Here is a 14,636-nt window from a genome sequence, read left to right as displayed (position 1 = left end):
ATAGATGCTTTGAATTAAATTTTCAGCTTTCAAACCTCAACCGATCTAAAATGTATATTAAGAGTCAACACGTTTTTTTTTTTTTTGTTGTGTGTCGGTGTTGGGATGGTTTTTATATATATTTTTTGGTTGTGTATGTGTGGGAGGGGGTGGTGGTGTGGGTGGGTGGGTGTGGGGAGGGGGGGAACTTTTCTCTTCCTCACGGCGCGGGGTGCGGCTCGGCTGCGGGGCCTAACATCGCCCGCTGCGGCTCGGCCGCTGGACTTTACATCACCCGGTGCGGCTTGGCCACTGGACTTTACATCCCGGTGCGGCTTGGCCGCTGGACTTAACAGTGCCCGGTGCAGCTCGGCTGCGGGGCTTAACATCGCCCGGTGCAGCTCGGCTGCGGGACTTTTCACCGCTGGTGCGGCTCGGCTGCGGGACCTTACATCGCCCGGTGCGGCTCGGCCGCGGGGCTTTTCATCGCTGGTGCGGCTCGGCTGCGGACTTGACATCGCCCGGTGCGGCTCGACCACGGGACTTAGCTGCGCAAGGCTTGGTCGTGGGCCTTTCATCGCCTGGTTCGGCCGCGAGACGTTTCAGCGCCCGGTGCGGGGACTGTGCGGGTCGGTCGGGGACGAGCTGTCTGTCCGTGGGTGTGGGGAAGAGAGAGGAAGTTTTGTTGCCTCCATCACAGTGAGGGGGTGTTTGGAGTCACTGTGATGGACGTTTGTGTTGGGGTCATGTGTCTTGTGTTTTTTTTGTTTTTTCTATGACTGCTATGTAGTTTCGTTCGGTACTTCGGTACCGAACGACAAATAAAGCTCTGTTATACCTGTTATTAACATTTATTCATATATTACTGCCAATTTCAATTTTAAACCAAAGGATTGATTGATTATACACAGGATTGTGGAATGCATGGAATATAACAATTTAAAATTTACTTATAACATTTTACGGCAAAACAATTTGTACATCTCATTGAGCAAATGCAAGGAGATAAATCAAAATAGTTGCACAACAGTCAGACGTGACCAAAACTATCACCACGACCACCTGCAAACAGAAGGGCTTTAATAGAACACCACTATCAATACATGACAATCTTGAGGCAATATTAGCACAATGTAAAGACAGTAGTCAATGTGTCATGCAGCAAATGTAAGACATACATTTTCCATGCAAACAACCAAGGAGACAGATGACACTTATCGTAATTGGCTTGAAACACCCACAACTGACTAGAATCCTAACTCCAGCCTGGGTCCACATAAAGTTGGACAGCTAGTTGGAATTGAAAAGTATCTGTCCTTTACATTGTAAATGATGTATGTCACATTTTGAAAGCCCGTGCTATTAACACAAATGAGACACAAATATATGCAAACAGCCAACATTTAATGGGGAAAACCTAGTCCAAACTTCAGTTCCAATCCCCCATGGGGCAAATATTAAAATAATTGCAAAGTCTGGTTAGCCCACCAAAACCCGTCAGCTAATATTACCTTGCCACACTGCACCATTTGAACACTCCCTAACTTGACAGCACAGCAAATGACATTATAAATGAAGAATATCTGATCAATACACAATTCATCTTTAAAGTGAGGGAGTCTCCTTACCTTAGCTATTGATAAGCTAAACCACCAAGTTGAAGAGGGTTATTTCCTATTTGTACCCAACACTGAGTAGTGTTAGAAAAGTTTCTTGCCAAGGAAACATTTAACCCCCTTCAAATCTCTATCACAGAGCTTATCATCCCGAGAAAAAGAGGTACAAATTGGACCACAAAGCAGAAGCATAGGAAAGCAGAGATTGTCATAAGAATGTTACGGATATAATTGTCTTGATTATTTACTAGTTTATCACTATTTGCAGGAGGGTTCAGGAAAGTGTTCATATGCGAATTATCATTTAGGTTGTTAACAGCATGCGAGATATTGAGTAAACTAAATTAATATTCTTCACGGATTTGAAATAACAAAGTACTCTCAAAATAGCTTCTCGAAAATCTTTATAAATCTGCGTTTGTGCGGGAAGTGCATATCACAGGGACCTAAAGCAGGTGCTTCTGATATTGATCCTCAGGTAATTTCAAAATAAAACACCATTGACACAAATGTCCACTTTGTCAAAGCACAACTTTGCAAGAGTTTAAACACAAGTGAAAATAAATAAATGATGGTGACAAAATAAAGAGCACACTGACACACAGAGTTAATGCTTTCCACCAGAGTCCCTGGGGTAGAACTCAGCCAAGATAGACTGCGGGATTCGTTTCAGCATTTCCTTGGGGAAGATACGGAGTAACTGCCAGCCAATATCCAAGGTCTCGTACACTGTGCGGTTTTCATAAGCACCTGAAGAAATAAAACAAGAACACTTGACCAGAAACCTTTCCAAGCCTTTAGATCAAAGTCACGAGGTTAATAGAATACAAAAATGCAAATATGTCACCATCTATCCTTGAGTGTCTAAGAATTTTAATATTTGTTGTTCGATTAATAAAATAAAACAAACTTTCACTTTTTCCAAAACAGAGGCTAAATGACAGTACATCTATCTATATTATATTACTAAAACTTTCATCTTGTTTGTTTGTGGATAGATTTGTTCTGGAAAGACTGCCAAAATGGTACACGATAGCGCAACAATTTTAGGCCCACTCTACTCACCATTCCCCCGCGGTCTCAATAAATCAAGTTTTGTTACTTTTTAAAAGCAATTTACTTCATAAACTTTAATAACTGTGCCCCCCCCCCCCCCCCCAGGAGGACCAGCCCCTTCCCGGCGTACACCGTGCCTGACCTTCCTCCCATGGTGCAGTGCGGCTGCGGAGGGTCAAACAAGATGGCTGCAGGAGAGGTATTGGGCCCACAGCTCGCTCTGCCCGCAGCACTGGCCGCATGGGGCCGAGGTGAGTGGCTCCCTCTCGCTCTCCCTGTCCCCCCTCACCCGCCCACAGCCCCAGGGGCACACTCCCCAGCCGGCAATAGGTCCATGGATCGTCAGTTGGGGGAGGGTTGCCGGGCCCACAGGAGAGGTTTGCACCCAACGGAGGTGACCACCCGTGCCCACAGGAGAGATTTGGACCCACGTCAGTCTAATAGATCACTATATCCAAGACTGCTATTTACCCAAAATGGGGGGAGATCCAGTGGAGTGAATGCTGGAAGAAATGGGAGATTGACAGGCCTCACTGCACCAGACACCCAGTTAAATCCCCGTGCAGATTTGTATGTTCTCCCTCTGATCACATGGGTTTCTTCTGCTTTCAGAGTCATACAGCATGGTGACATGCCATTCGGCCCATCATGTCCACAACAATCATTGGGCACCCAGGCCATTATTCAATACTTGCGTTGCAGCCTTCAATGCCGAGAAGATTTAAGTGCTTACCTCTCAAATGCTGTTAGTGACTCTGCTTCCACCACCCCCTCCACGAGTGCACTCTCTGGGTGTAAAAGGCCTTGCTTACATCCCTTCCAACTCTCTTACCCCTTACTCTAAATCCATGTCCTCTAGTTTTATTTACCTCTGTTAAGAGGAAAATATTCCTAGTCTACCCTGTCGATAGTCCCTCAATTTTATAAACATCAATTCCATCCTCTCTTCACCTACACGATAAACAGGCCCAGCCTCCCTAGTCTCTTGTGTACAGGAATGAATGGCAGATGCTGGTTTAAACCAAAGATAGACACAAAACAGCTGGTGTAGGAAAATAACTGCAGATGCTGGTACAAATCAAAGGTATTGATTTCACAAAATGCTGGAGTAACTCAGCGGGTCAGGCAGCATCTCAGGAGAGAAGGAATGGGTGACGTTTCGGGTCGAGACCCTTCTTCAGTCTCGACCCAAAACGTCATCCATTCCTTCTCTCCTGAGATGCTGCCTGACCTGCTGAGTTTTCTCCAGCATTTTGTGACACAAAAAAGCTGGAGTAACTCAGCGGGACAGGCAGCATCTCTGGTGAGAAGGAATGGGCGAAGAAGGGTCCCGACCCGAAACGTCACCCATTCCTTCTCTCCAGAGATGCTGACTGACCCGCTGAGTTACGCCAGTTCTTTGTATCTATCTTCTCTATGGTCTCTCTTCCCAAATGAAACTCTCCACCTCAGACACCATCCTCCACACCATCACATCCTCCTCTGGTGTGGTGACCAGAGCTGCACACAGTGCTCCAGTGTCTGCCTTCTAAATACTAAGTATACCGGGCTTTTCATGGACTGACTGATGCACAACCTTATTGCAAGTTTAAAGTTCTCATTTGAGACCACTCTTTTCAAGGAGGACAATGGAACAATTGTTTAAGACTATGGTAGGAAGTTGAGCTGCATGAGACCCGAGCTGTGACTGACACAAATAAACCTGGAGCAGTGCCCAACTCTGGTGTTGAATGAAACATTACCCTGAGCAATAAAGTTCTTCTCAAATTTCTGAAGGAATTCCAGAAACAGCAGGTCATCGGGAGTGAGTGCTTCCTCTCCAACCACTGCTTTCATTGCCTGGACATCCTTCCCAATGGCATAGCACGCATACTGCAAAGGGAGAAAAAACACTGCTGCAGAAACTTTACTTGGCAAAAACGATTTGTTTTTTATTTTAAAAAACACTAGCACAATAGACAATAGGTGCAGGAGGAGGCCATTCGGCCCTTCGAGCCAGCACCGCCATTCAATGTGATCATGGCTGATCATTCTCAATCAGAACCCCGTTCCTGCCTTCTCCCCATACCCCCTGACTCCGCTATCCTTAAGAGCTCTATCTAGCTCTCTCTTGAATGCATTCAGAGAATTGGCCTCCACTGCCTTCTGAGGCAGAGAATTCCACAGATTCACAACTCTCTGACTGAAAAAGTTTTTCCTCATCTCAGTTCTAAATGGCCTACCCCTTATTCTTAAACTGTGGCCCCTTGTTCTGGACTCCCCCAACATTGGGAACATGTTTCCTGCCTCTAACGTGTCCAACCCCTTAATAATCTTATACGTTTCAATAAGATCTCCTCTCATCTTTCTAAATTCCAGTGTATACAAGCCAATTGGGAACATGTTTCCTGCCTCTAAAGTGTCCAACAATCATGTAGTTAATAGAAAAGAATTATGATTGCTGAACTTCGATTGTAGTTACTCAGAGAGAAAATATGAATGCAACTGTTATAGGTAAATGGATCTGAAGAATATGTTCCCATGTACCCTACTTCACTTCAGGTTCATGCAATGTATGAGAGCTATGCTGTTAGGAACGACTTGGTCACACAAAGGATTATTGTAACCAGGACATTCTCCTCACAGTCTGAGACCAGGTCAATTCAAGTTTGCAAAACTGATTTTCATTGTTAGGCTAGAGTAAATGGAATGGCTCAATTGATCCGCAAACGCATCTGTTTCAGCCAGGTACATGGATAGGAAAGGTTTAAAGGAACATGGGCCAAACAAAGGCTGGTGGGACGAGTGTAAATAGGGCATGTTGGTTGGCATGGGCGGGCTGGGCCGAAGGGCCTGCTTCTGTGCGGCGTTACTCTGTGAATAGTAAAACAAAGTGAATCAAATAGGCGAGGTCAGCCATAACCTAATTACACGCAACAAGCTCATAAGGTTTAATAAATGTTGTTCTGGGCACCGTGTTACAGGAAAGATGTTGTCAAGCTGGAAAGGGTACAGAGAAGATTTACAAGGATGTTGCCAGGACTTGGGGGTCTGAGCTACAGGGAGAGGTTGAGTAGGCTGGGACTCTATCCCTTGGAGCGTAGGAGGATGACGGGTGATCTTAAGATCATGAGAGGAATAGATCGGGTAGATGCACAGAGTCTCTTGCCCAGAGTAGGTGAATCGAGGACCAGAGGACATAGGTTTAAGGTGAAGGGAAAAAGATTTAATAGGAATCCGAGGGGTAACTTTTTCACACAAAGTGTGGTGGATGTATGGAACAAGCTGCCAGAGGAGGTAGTTCAAGCAGGGACTATCCCAACATTTAAGAACCTGTTGGACAGGTACATGGATAGGACAGGTTTGGAGAGATATGGACCAAATGCTGGCAGGTGGGACTAGTGTAGCTGGGACATGTTGGCCGGTGTGGGTAAGTTGGGCCGAAGGGCCTGTTTCCACACTGTGTCACTCTATGACTGTAAGTGGCAGTCGTTCCTCACCAGCTGGTTGGAAACGTCCGGATGATCCTTCCGTGTCATCCCCTCTCCGATCGCAGACTTCATCAGCCTCGACAGTGAGGGAAGCACGTTAATTGGTGGATAGATCTGTGGAGCAGCAGAAAACAACAGTAAAATCATCCATGCCATAGTACTCAAACCAAGAGGGGCTTCCCCAAGATAAACCTTGCAAACGTTCTCAAACCAAATAAAGAGATGCTGGAGATTGAAGAACGTTACATCGAGATGATGAAAGTACGCACATCAGGCTGTGTGTATGTGAAGAGACACAGGTAATGTTTCAGGTTGAAGACCCTATATCAGTATTGGTAAGGAGAGAAAAGAAGCTCATTGAGCTGCAGGGAGAGTAGGATGTCACTGACAGGATAAAACTAGGGTGATAAGCGGAGATAAGCTGTAAACAAAGTGATCCGCTCACTGAGTGAATGGGAACAATTACAGGGTGAGGCTGGCAAGATAATGTACCAGTTACAAAATGTGGAGGAGTCAGTTACAAGCTGAGGTTTCATACACTGCTGTTCACATTTACTTTATCACATATTACAACCAAATTAATGCCATTATTTTTTGTCACAGAACTTGGGAGCCTCAGTAACGGAAACTTGGGAAATCATAACATTTTGTTTACAGAGTTGATGGTGTAAAGGGAGGGGGGGGGGGGGGGGCTCGTGACTCCAAACAGAAGAGTTGCAAAGACTCACTTGTCTGTTGTGAAGCTGGCGGTCTACATAGATCTGTCCTTCAGTGATGTAGCCAGTCAGGTCAGGGATGGGGTGAGTTATATCTAGAAAACAGCAGAAGATCATGCAAACCATCACCTCCAGCCGCACACAAGGTTACATGTATCAGAGCACAGGACAGCATAAATCCCAGGTAGACCCAAAATGCCAAACTCAGCGGGCCAGGCAGCATCTCAGGAGAGAAAGAAAGGGTGACCCTTCTTCAGACTGATGTCAGGGGATGGGGCGGGACAAAGATAGGATGTAGACGGAGACAGGAAGACTAGTGCGAGAACTGGGAAGGGGGAGGGGATAGAGAAGGGAAGCAGGGACTTGCTGAAGTGGGAGAAGTCACTGTTCAAACCACTGGGGTGTAAACTACCCAAGCAAAATATGAGGTGCTGTTCCTCCCATTTGCGCTGGGCCTCACTCTGACAATGGAGGAGGCCCAGGACAGAAAGGTCAGATTGGGAGTGGGAGGCGGAGTTGAAGTGCTGAGCCACCGGGAGATCAGGTTTGTTGAGACGGACTGAGCGGGGGTGTTCAGTGAAACAATCGCTGAGCCTGCGCTCGGTCTCGCCGATGTAGGGAAGCATAAATCCTTCATTATTGGAAGTGAACAGCTGGATCCAATTAGCTTTACTTTTAGATAGTTTGCCCAGTCTTAGCCCATTGAGCTGATCTAACTTGCAGCAGCCGTTTACGGAGCAGTTTACAGAGCGATGAACTAGCAATTAATTAACATAACCTGTGCCATGATGTACTTTATTGTCACCTGTACCGCGCTACAGTGAAATTCTTTGTTTTTGCACATAGAGTACACAAAAATCATCACAAAGACACAAACATAGTTACAAGCTTACACCCCAGCGCTATGAACATTGACTTCTCCAACTTTAGATAGTTCCTCTGTCCCTCTCTTCCCCCCCTTCCCAGTTCTCCCACTGTCTTCCTGTCTCCGACTACATCCTATCTTTGTCCCACCCACTCCCCTGACATCAGTCTGAAGAAGGGTCTCGACCCGAAACGTCACCCATTCCTTCTCTCCAGAGATGCCGCCTGACCCGCTGAGTTACTCCAGCATTGTGTGTCTACCTTCAATAAAGTAAATGCCTTTCCTTCTTTCTTACTTATTGCACAATTTGATGAAACTGTGGGTGAAACTATTTCATCCAATTCATTCCACAAACTTAACAATTTTCCTTGATCAGTTTTGCTTGTTTCCGTTCAGTATAACTGTCCACCCTTCAGTTATTGGACTTTGACACCTGACAAGAAGGGTCTCGACCCGAAACGTCACCCATTCCTTCTCTCCAGAGAAGCTGCCTGCCCCCTTGAGTTACCCCTGCTTTTTATGTCTCTCTAAGTGAAAGCAACAGTAGACATCTTCACTCTGATAATACTCACCATCATTCGGCATGGTCAGAATGGGGATCTGTGTGATGGAACCATTCCTGCCCTCCACACGCCCAGCTCTCTCGTAAATGGTGGCCAGATCAGTGTACATGTAACCGGGGAAACCACGGCGGCCAGGCACCTCCTCTCGAGCCGCTGAAACCTGCCGGCATTAAACAACGGGTTAATGGCATGCTCAACAGTGGGCAACCAGACATAGAAACATAGAAAATAGGTGCAGGAGTAGGCCATTCGGCCCTTCGAGCCTGCACCGCCATTCAATATGATCATCCAACTCAGTATCCCGTACCTGCCTTCTCTCCATACCCCCTGATCCCTTTAGCCACAAGGGCCACATCTAACTCCCTCTTAAATATAGCCAATGAACTGGCCTCAACTACCTTTTGTGGCAGAGAATTCCACAGATTCACCACTCTCTGTGTGAAAAAAAACGTTCTCATCTCGGTCCTAAAAGAATTCCCCCTTATCCTTAAACTGTGACCCCTTGTTCTGGACTTCCCCAACATCGGGAACAATCTTCCTGTATCTAGCCTGTCCAACCCCCTAAGAATTTTGTAAGTTTCTATAAGATCCCCCCTCAATCTTCTAAATTCCAGCGAGTACAAGCCGAGTCTATCCAGTCTTTCTTCATATGAAAGTCCTGCCATCCCAGGAATCAATCTGGTGAACCTTCTCTGTACTCCCTCTATGGCAAGAATGTCTTTCCTCAGATTAGGAGACTAAAACTGCACGCAATACTCCAGGTGTGGTCTCACCAATGCCCTGTACACCTGACAGAAGTACGGCAGTATTAAAGAGCTTGTCAACTCAGCTCTTTCCAGGACTGGAGTACTATATCACCGCAGTACGCTAAGCACAACAATAAAATAACACCTTAGCTCTGTTCATTTTATACATCCATTCAGTACACTGATTAAAAACAAATATAGCATTTCCAAATGGTCATTTTAGTCCTGGAAAATGGCTTTGAAACGGCATAAAAAAGGTATATAACGGCCAAATAGCTATATAAAAACAATAGATACCAGAGGAACTAGATGAACCACTCCGTTGAAATCGCCTATACTGAAGTGTAGTACGCAAAGGAGCATAACGTCCGCCATTTTAGTAAGCAAAACCCGCCGTTCGCTATGCCTCTCGCAGTGTAATCAGTGTTTTGGGGGAACAGTATGTGTGATGATACCATTAAAATGCAGAATATATCTCATCTATCAATTCACAGATTTTTGTTATTTTTCTTTTTACATGTTTGTGCAAGTTTCTGCCGACTAAAATGGCGCCGTGACGTACTACAGTTCTTAGGGTCGAGTGGTCTCTTGTTCCTCTAGTATTTTTGATAAAAACACATTAGTTTGATATTAGCTACAGCAATTCAATAGTAGCTGTCAAAATGGAACCCAATAAATATTTGGAGGACAAATTAAACATCTAGATACAGATTGAACTGTAAAAGAGCCATTGTAGATCTGATAGTCCAATAGATTCAAACAATACCAGTATCCTTTAACAATATTCTCAACCCAATCTTCAAAGCTAAAAGTCAATAGAGGTCAGAGTGATTACAGCATGGAAATGGACCCTTCAGCCCAACTCAACCCATGCTGACCAAAATACTCCATCTCACATAATCCCACTTGTCGACATTTAGACAAATCCCTCAACCTTTCCTACGCATGTACCTGTCCAAATAGGTTTAAAATGCTATTATTGTACCTGACTCAACTACTATTTTTGGCAGCTCATCTCGTATACACAGCATCCACTGTGTGGAAAAATTACCCCCCCCAGGATTTTATTATATCCTACCCCACTCACCTTAAATCTATGCCCGCGAGTTCTCAATTCCCCTACCGTGAGAAAAAGATTCAGTGCATTCACCCGATCTATTCTCCCCATGAATTCACACACCTCTGTAAGATCACCCCTAAGGCTCCTGTGCCCCAAGGAATAAAGTCCTAGCCTGTCCAAGCTTTTCCTACGACTCCGGCCCCCAAGTCTTGGCAACATCTTGGATAACTGGAACATAACATCCCAACCGCTGCACTCAAATCCCTGGCAGTTGAAGGCCAGCCTGCTAAAAGCCTTCTTCATCACCCCATCTACCTGCGACGTGCCGTTTAGGGAACTATGTACTTGTACTCCTCGACCCGTCTGCTCTACACCTCCGGGGCACTGCCATTCATTGTGAAGGCCCTGTCCTAGTTTGACTTTCCACTTCACACTTATCTGATGTAAACTCCATTTGCCATTCCTCAGCCCACTTGCCCAGCTGATCAAGAGCCTACTGCACTTCCTGATAATCTTCACTATTTATGATACCAATTTTTTAGTGTCTTCTGCAAACACCTTCTAATTTCTCATTCAAACACCAGGTGGCGCCACCAGCAGTGGCTGCCTCGCCAACAGTCTGTCTGTCCTTTCTTCTTTTTAGTATGTGTTAAAAGTATGTTTTAGTGTTCCTTGGTTCGTTTTATGTGGGGGTTGGGGGAAACTTTTTTTCAATCGCTTGACACTTCAGATTAAGTCAGGGGAGAGAGCGATACAAAGATAAGGAAGTGCAAGGTGTGAAAACGAGACAATGGGGATAGAGATCAAGGAAAATGTAAAACAGGTCATTGTTAGCTAGGAGAAGGAAACAACAATGCAAACCGAGATAAAATGTAATCAAGGACAGTCAGACGGGTTGGAGAACTGGGAAGGGAGGCGGGATGGAGAAAGAGGGAAACCAAGGGTTACTTGAAGTTAGAGAAGTCAATGTTCACACCGCTGGGGTGTAAGCTGCCCAAGCGAAATATGAAGTGTTGTTCCTCCAATCAGCGCTGGGCCTCACTCTGACAATGGAGGAAGAAAGGTCAGTGTGGGAATGGGAGGGGAAGTTACAGTGTTTAGCAACTGGTAGATCAGGTAGTTTTAGGCAGACTTAGCGGAGGTGTTACGCAGAGTGAACGGAGGTATTCTCACCTCAGTCATCCTTTTCTCTTAATGTCTGTCTGTCTGTCTACCTACCTACCTATCTATCTCTAAAACTCTGTGTATGTTTGTGTGTATGTGTCCACTTTTATTGGTTCGTACAGCCAAAATGGTACACCATAACGCCACAATTTTGCACCATGTTACTCACCATTATCCTGCCCATAACACGTAACAACTCTCATTCAAATTGAAGCTACATTTTTAAAGCTAGAGAGATTTAAAGCTTTTAAAATTCCCTTTCTAACCCATTTCCTGAAAGTGCTCAGCGTATGACGTCACAATGGGCCACGTTCGACTTCATTTGCTCCTCACTCGGCAAAACAAGATGGCCGCCGGCAGCGGGGCCGCCCGCGCTGTTGTTCCCTCGCCCTCTCCCGGCCCCGGGGGAGACTCGCACGCCGGTAGTCAGCGTTGAACGCACGGGCACTGGTAAGTGCCTTTCGCCGCCAACAGCTCTACGGAGCGGAGTGGGCGTGGCGGCGGAGTGGGTGGAGGGGGAGGGGAGAGAGAGTGCGGGTGGGGGGGGGGCAGGAGAGAGTGGGGGAGGGGAGAGTGGGGGTGGGGGAGGAGGGGGTGGGGGAAAAAGAATGGGGGTGGGGGGAAGGGGGGCAGGAGAGAGAGTGGGGGTGGGGGGAGGGGAGGGAGGTTGGGGTGAGGGGAGGGGGGAATAGGGGTGGGGAGGGGGAATGGGGGTGGAGGCAGGGCTGGGGGAGTGGGGTTGGAGGCAGTGGAGGGGCAAGTTGGGGTGGTCTAGGGGGGATGGAGTGGGTCAGACGGTGGAGGAGGAGGCATAAGGGGGATTGAGTGGGGGGGTTGAGGGTGCTACACCAATACAGGAGAGACTTTGCGTCGAGGGCTCACTCAGTCACACCCTCTCCCCTTCCCGGCCCCCCCCTCTACGAGGAATGGACCCAACGGGTCCACTTGGTCTAGTATTTATCATATCTCTTTGGATTCTCCTTAATCTTATCCACCAGTGCTATCTCATGCCCCTTTAATTTATCTCCTGATTTCCTTCTTAAATTTGCTCCTCAGTCCTGAGGAGTAATTCTGAGTGTGCATTGTTAATCTGCAGAGTCAAACAGTGTCAAACATAGCACAAGCTGCCCACATTTCAGCATTATCCCATTTTGTGCTTTTCAACAAACTGCTATTGCCAATCAAATTCAACATGTGTTAAGGTCCACCAAGATTAGGAAACACAAGACTAATGTTGGAATTCTGAGCAAAAAAAAACACAGTACGAGAGAAACTCAGTGGATCTGTGAGAATGGACAGAAGATGCTTCTGGTCAGGACCCTTCTTCAGATGTCTGAAATGTCAGGACCTTTCTTCAGATGTCCATTTCCCCAGATGCTGCCAGATCTGCTGAGGTCCAAGGATCTTATGACAATTAGTTTTTTTCTAGACGAGCCTTAATACTTGGGAGTCTGCCCTCCCAGTCATTTTGGTTCCCTTGACACGATACGATAGAACTTTATTTATCCCAGGAGGGAAATTGATCTCCCAGCAGTCATAAAACACAAAATACATGAAACATGCAATTAAAGTCACAAGTGGAAAGGACTGGTGATGTGCAAAGATTGGGGAGAATCAGTCTACCCCATGACAGAAGGGGGAGGTGTTGTACAGTCTACCCCATGACAGAAGGGGGAGGTGTTGTACAGTCTACCCCATGACAGAAGGGGGAGGTGTTGTACAGTCTACCCCATGACAGAAGGGGGAGGTGTTGTACAGTTTGATAGCAGGTCAGGACCCTTCTGCAGTTGTACAGGGCCCTAGTGAGACCGCACCTGGAGTACTGTGTGCAGTTTTGGTCTCCAAATTTGAGGAAGGATATTCTTGCTATTGAGGGCGTGCAGCGTAGGTTTACTAGGTTAATTCTCGGTATGGCGGGACTGTCATATGTTGAAAGACTGGAGCGACTAGGCTTGTATACGCTGGAATTTAGAAGGATGAGAGGGGATCTTATCGAAATGTATAAGATTATTAAGGGGTTAGAGGCAGGAAACATGTTCCCAATGTTGGGGGAGTCCAGAACAAGGGGCCACAGTTTAAGAATAAGGGGTAGGCCATTTAGAACTGAGATGAGGAAAAACTTTTTCAGTCAGAGAGTTGTGAATCTGTGGAATTTACTGCCTCAGAAGGCAGTGGAGGCCAATTCTCTGGCTCGAAGGGCCGAATGACCTCCTCCTGCACCTATTGTCTATAGCCGCAGGGAAGAAGGATCTCCTGTGGCGTTCTGTGCCGCATCTTGGTGGGACCAGTCTGTTGCTGAAGGTGCTCCTCAGGTTGACCAGTGTGTCATGGAGGGGGTAAGCCGTATTGTCCAGGATGCTCCGCAGTTGGAGGAGCATCATCCCCTCCAAGACCCACCTCCCATGAATCCAACTCCGCCCCCAGGACGGAGCCAGCCTTCCTGATAAGTTTGTTAATCCTGCATCAAGACCTCCTCTGTTAAGCATATGTGGAAGCCGGTGTGCAAAATTTAACCCACCTTCAAAGAAACCCCAGGCAGGCAACTTGCAGTCCACATGATGATGATGATGATGATGATGGGACCCAGAATACCAAGACCCACGTGGACAATCACAACAGCAACGGACCCGGCAGTTTATGCTCTACTCCACGATGATTATATACCTCTCCCAAACTACTATAGAAACCAATAAAGACTATTCCATGAGGTTATCAGGCAACATTTAAAAAAACTTTAAAGTCTGTCTGAATTTACCTCTCGAAGCGCCTCAGCATAAGAGCTCATGTCAGTCAGGATAACCAGCACGTGCTTCTCACACTGGTAGGCCAGAAACTCAGCGGTTGTTAGAGCAATTCGAGGAGTGATGATTCGCTCAATACTGCAGGAGATAAGTTAACAGTTCAATTGACATTTATCAATGTTTTTAGTAAATGAAATAGCCAACTTGAGCAATAAGACCGTTCAATTTCTTGTGAGCTTTCACCATCTTTCACCGAGAAACATCTGACCATCGATAGATAAGACACAAAACGCTAGAGTAACTCAGCGGGATAGGCAGCATCTCTGGAGAGACAGAATGGGTGACGTTTTGGGTCGAGACCCTTCTTCAGACTGATGTCACGGGAGAGGGAGACACATAGATAAGGAGGTGTAAGGTGTGAAAACAAGACAAAAGGAATGGAGATCAAGGAAAATATGGAATAGATCATTGTTAGCTGGGAGAAGATAATATCAAAGAAAACAGATTAAATGTAGTCGGAGACAGTAAGACTGGTCGGAGAACTGGGAAGGGGGAGAGATGGAGAGAGAAGGAAAGCAAGGGCTATTTGAAGTTAGAAGACCATCAGTTTAACTTTCTAATTTACAACATGCCTCTGGAAAGCAAAACCTTTTCCTCCCC

At 46.2% G+C, this 14,636-nt stretch overlaps 1 protein-coding gene across 1 annotated transcript in view; it reads right to left on the bottom strand.

The window, feature by feature from the left end:
- Positions 1–909: 909 nt before the first annotated feature.
- Positions 910–14,636, bottom strand: part of LOC144610258 (V-type proton ATPase subunit B, brain isoform) — a 29,274-nt gene continuing 15,547 nt past the window's right edge. Inside the window, exons 9-14 of the mRNA XM_078428847.1 lie at positions 13,991–14,114; positions 8,275–8,425; positions 6,850–6,932; positions 6,131–6,235; positions 4,394–4,523; positions 910–2,345 (exon numbers count right to left, since the gene is read on the bottom strand). Coding sequence (XP_078284973.1) covers positions 2,203–2,345; positions 4,394–4,523; positions 6,131–6,235; positions 6,850–6,932; positions 8,275–8,425; positions 13,991–14,114 — 736 coding nt within the window. The 3' untranslated portion in view covers positions 910–2,202. The remainder of the gene's footprint in view (positions 2,346–4,393; positions 4,524–6,130; positions 6,236–6,849; positions 6,933–8,274; positions 8,426–13,990; positions 14,115–14,636) is intronic.

Source organism: Rhinoraja longicauda, chromosome 36, assembly GCF_053455715.1.
Source record: "Rhinoraja longicauda isolate Sanriku21f chromosome 36, sRhiLon1.1, whole genome shotgun sequence".
In the NCBI taxonomy this organism is placed as follows: Eukaryota; Metazoa; Chordata; class Chondrichthyes; order Rajiformes; family Arhynchobatidae; genus Rhinoraja; species Rhinoraja longicauda.
This window is presented reverse-complemented; position numbering and strand designations above follow the sequence as displayed.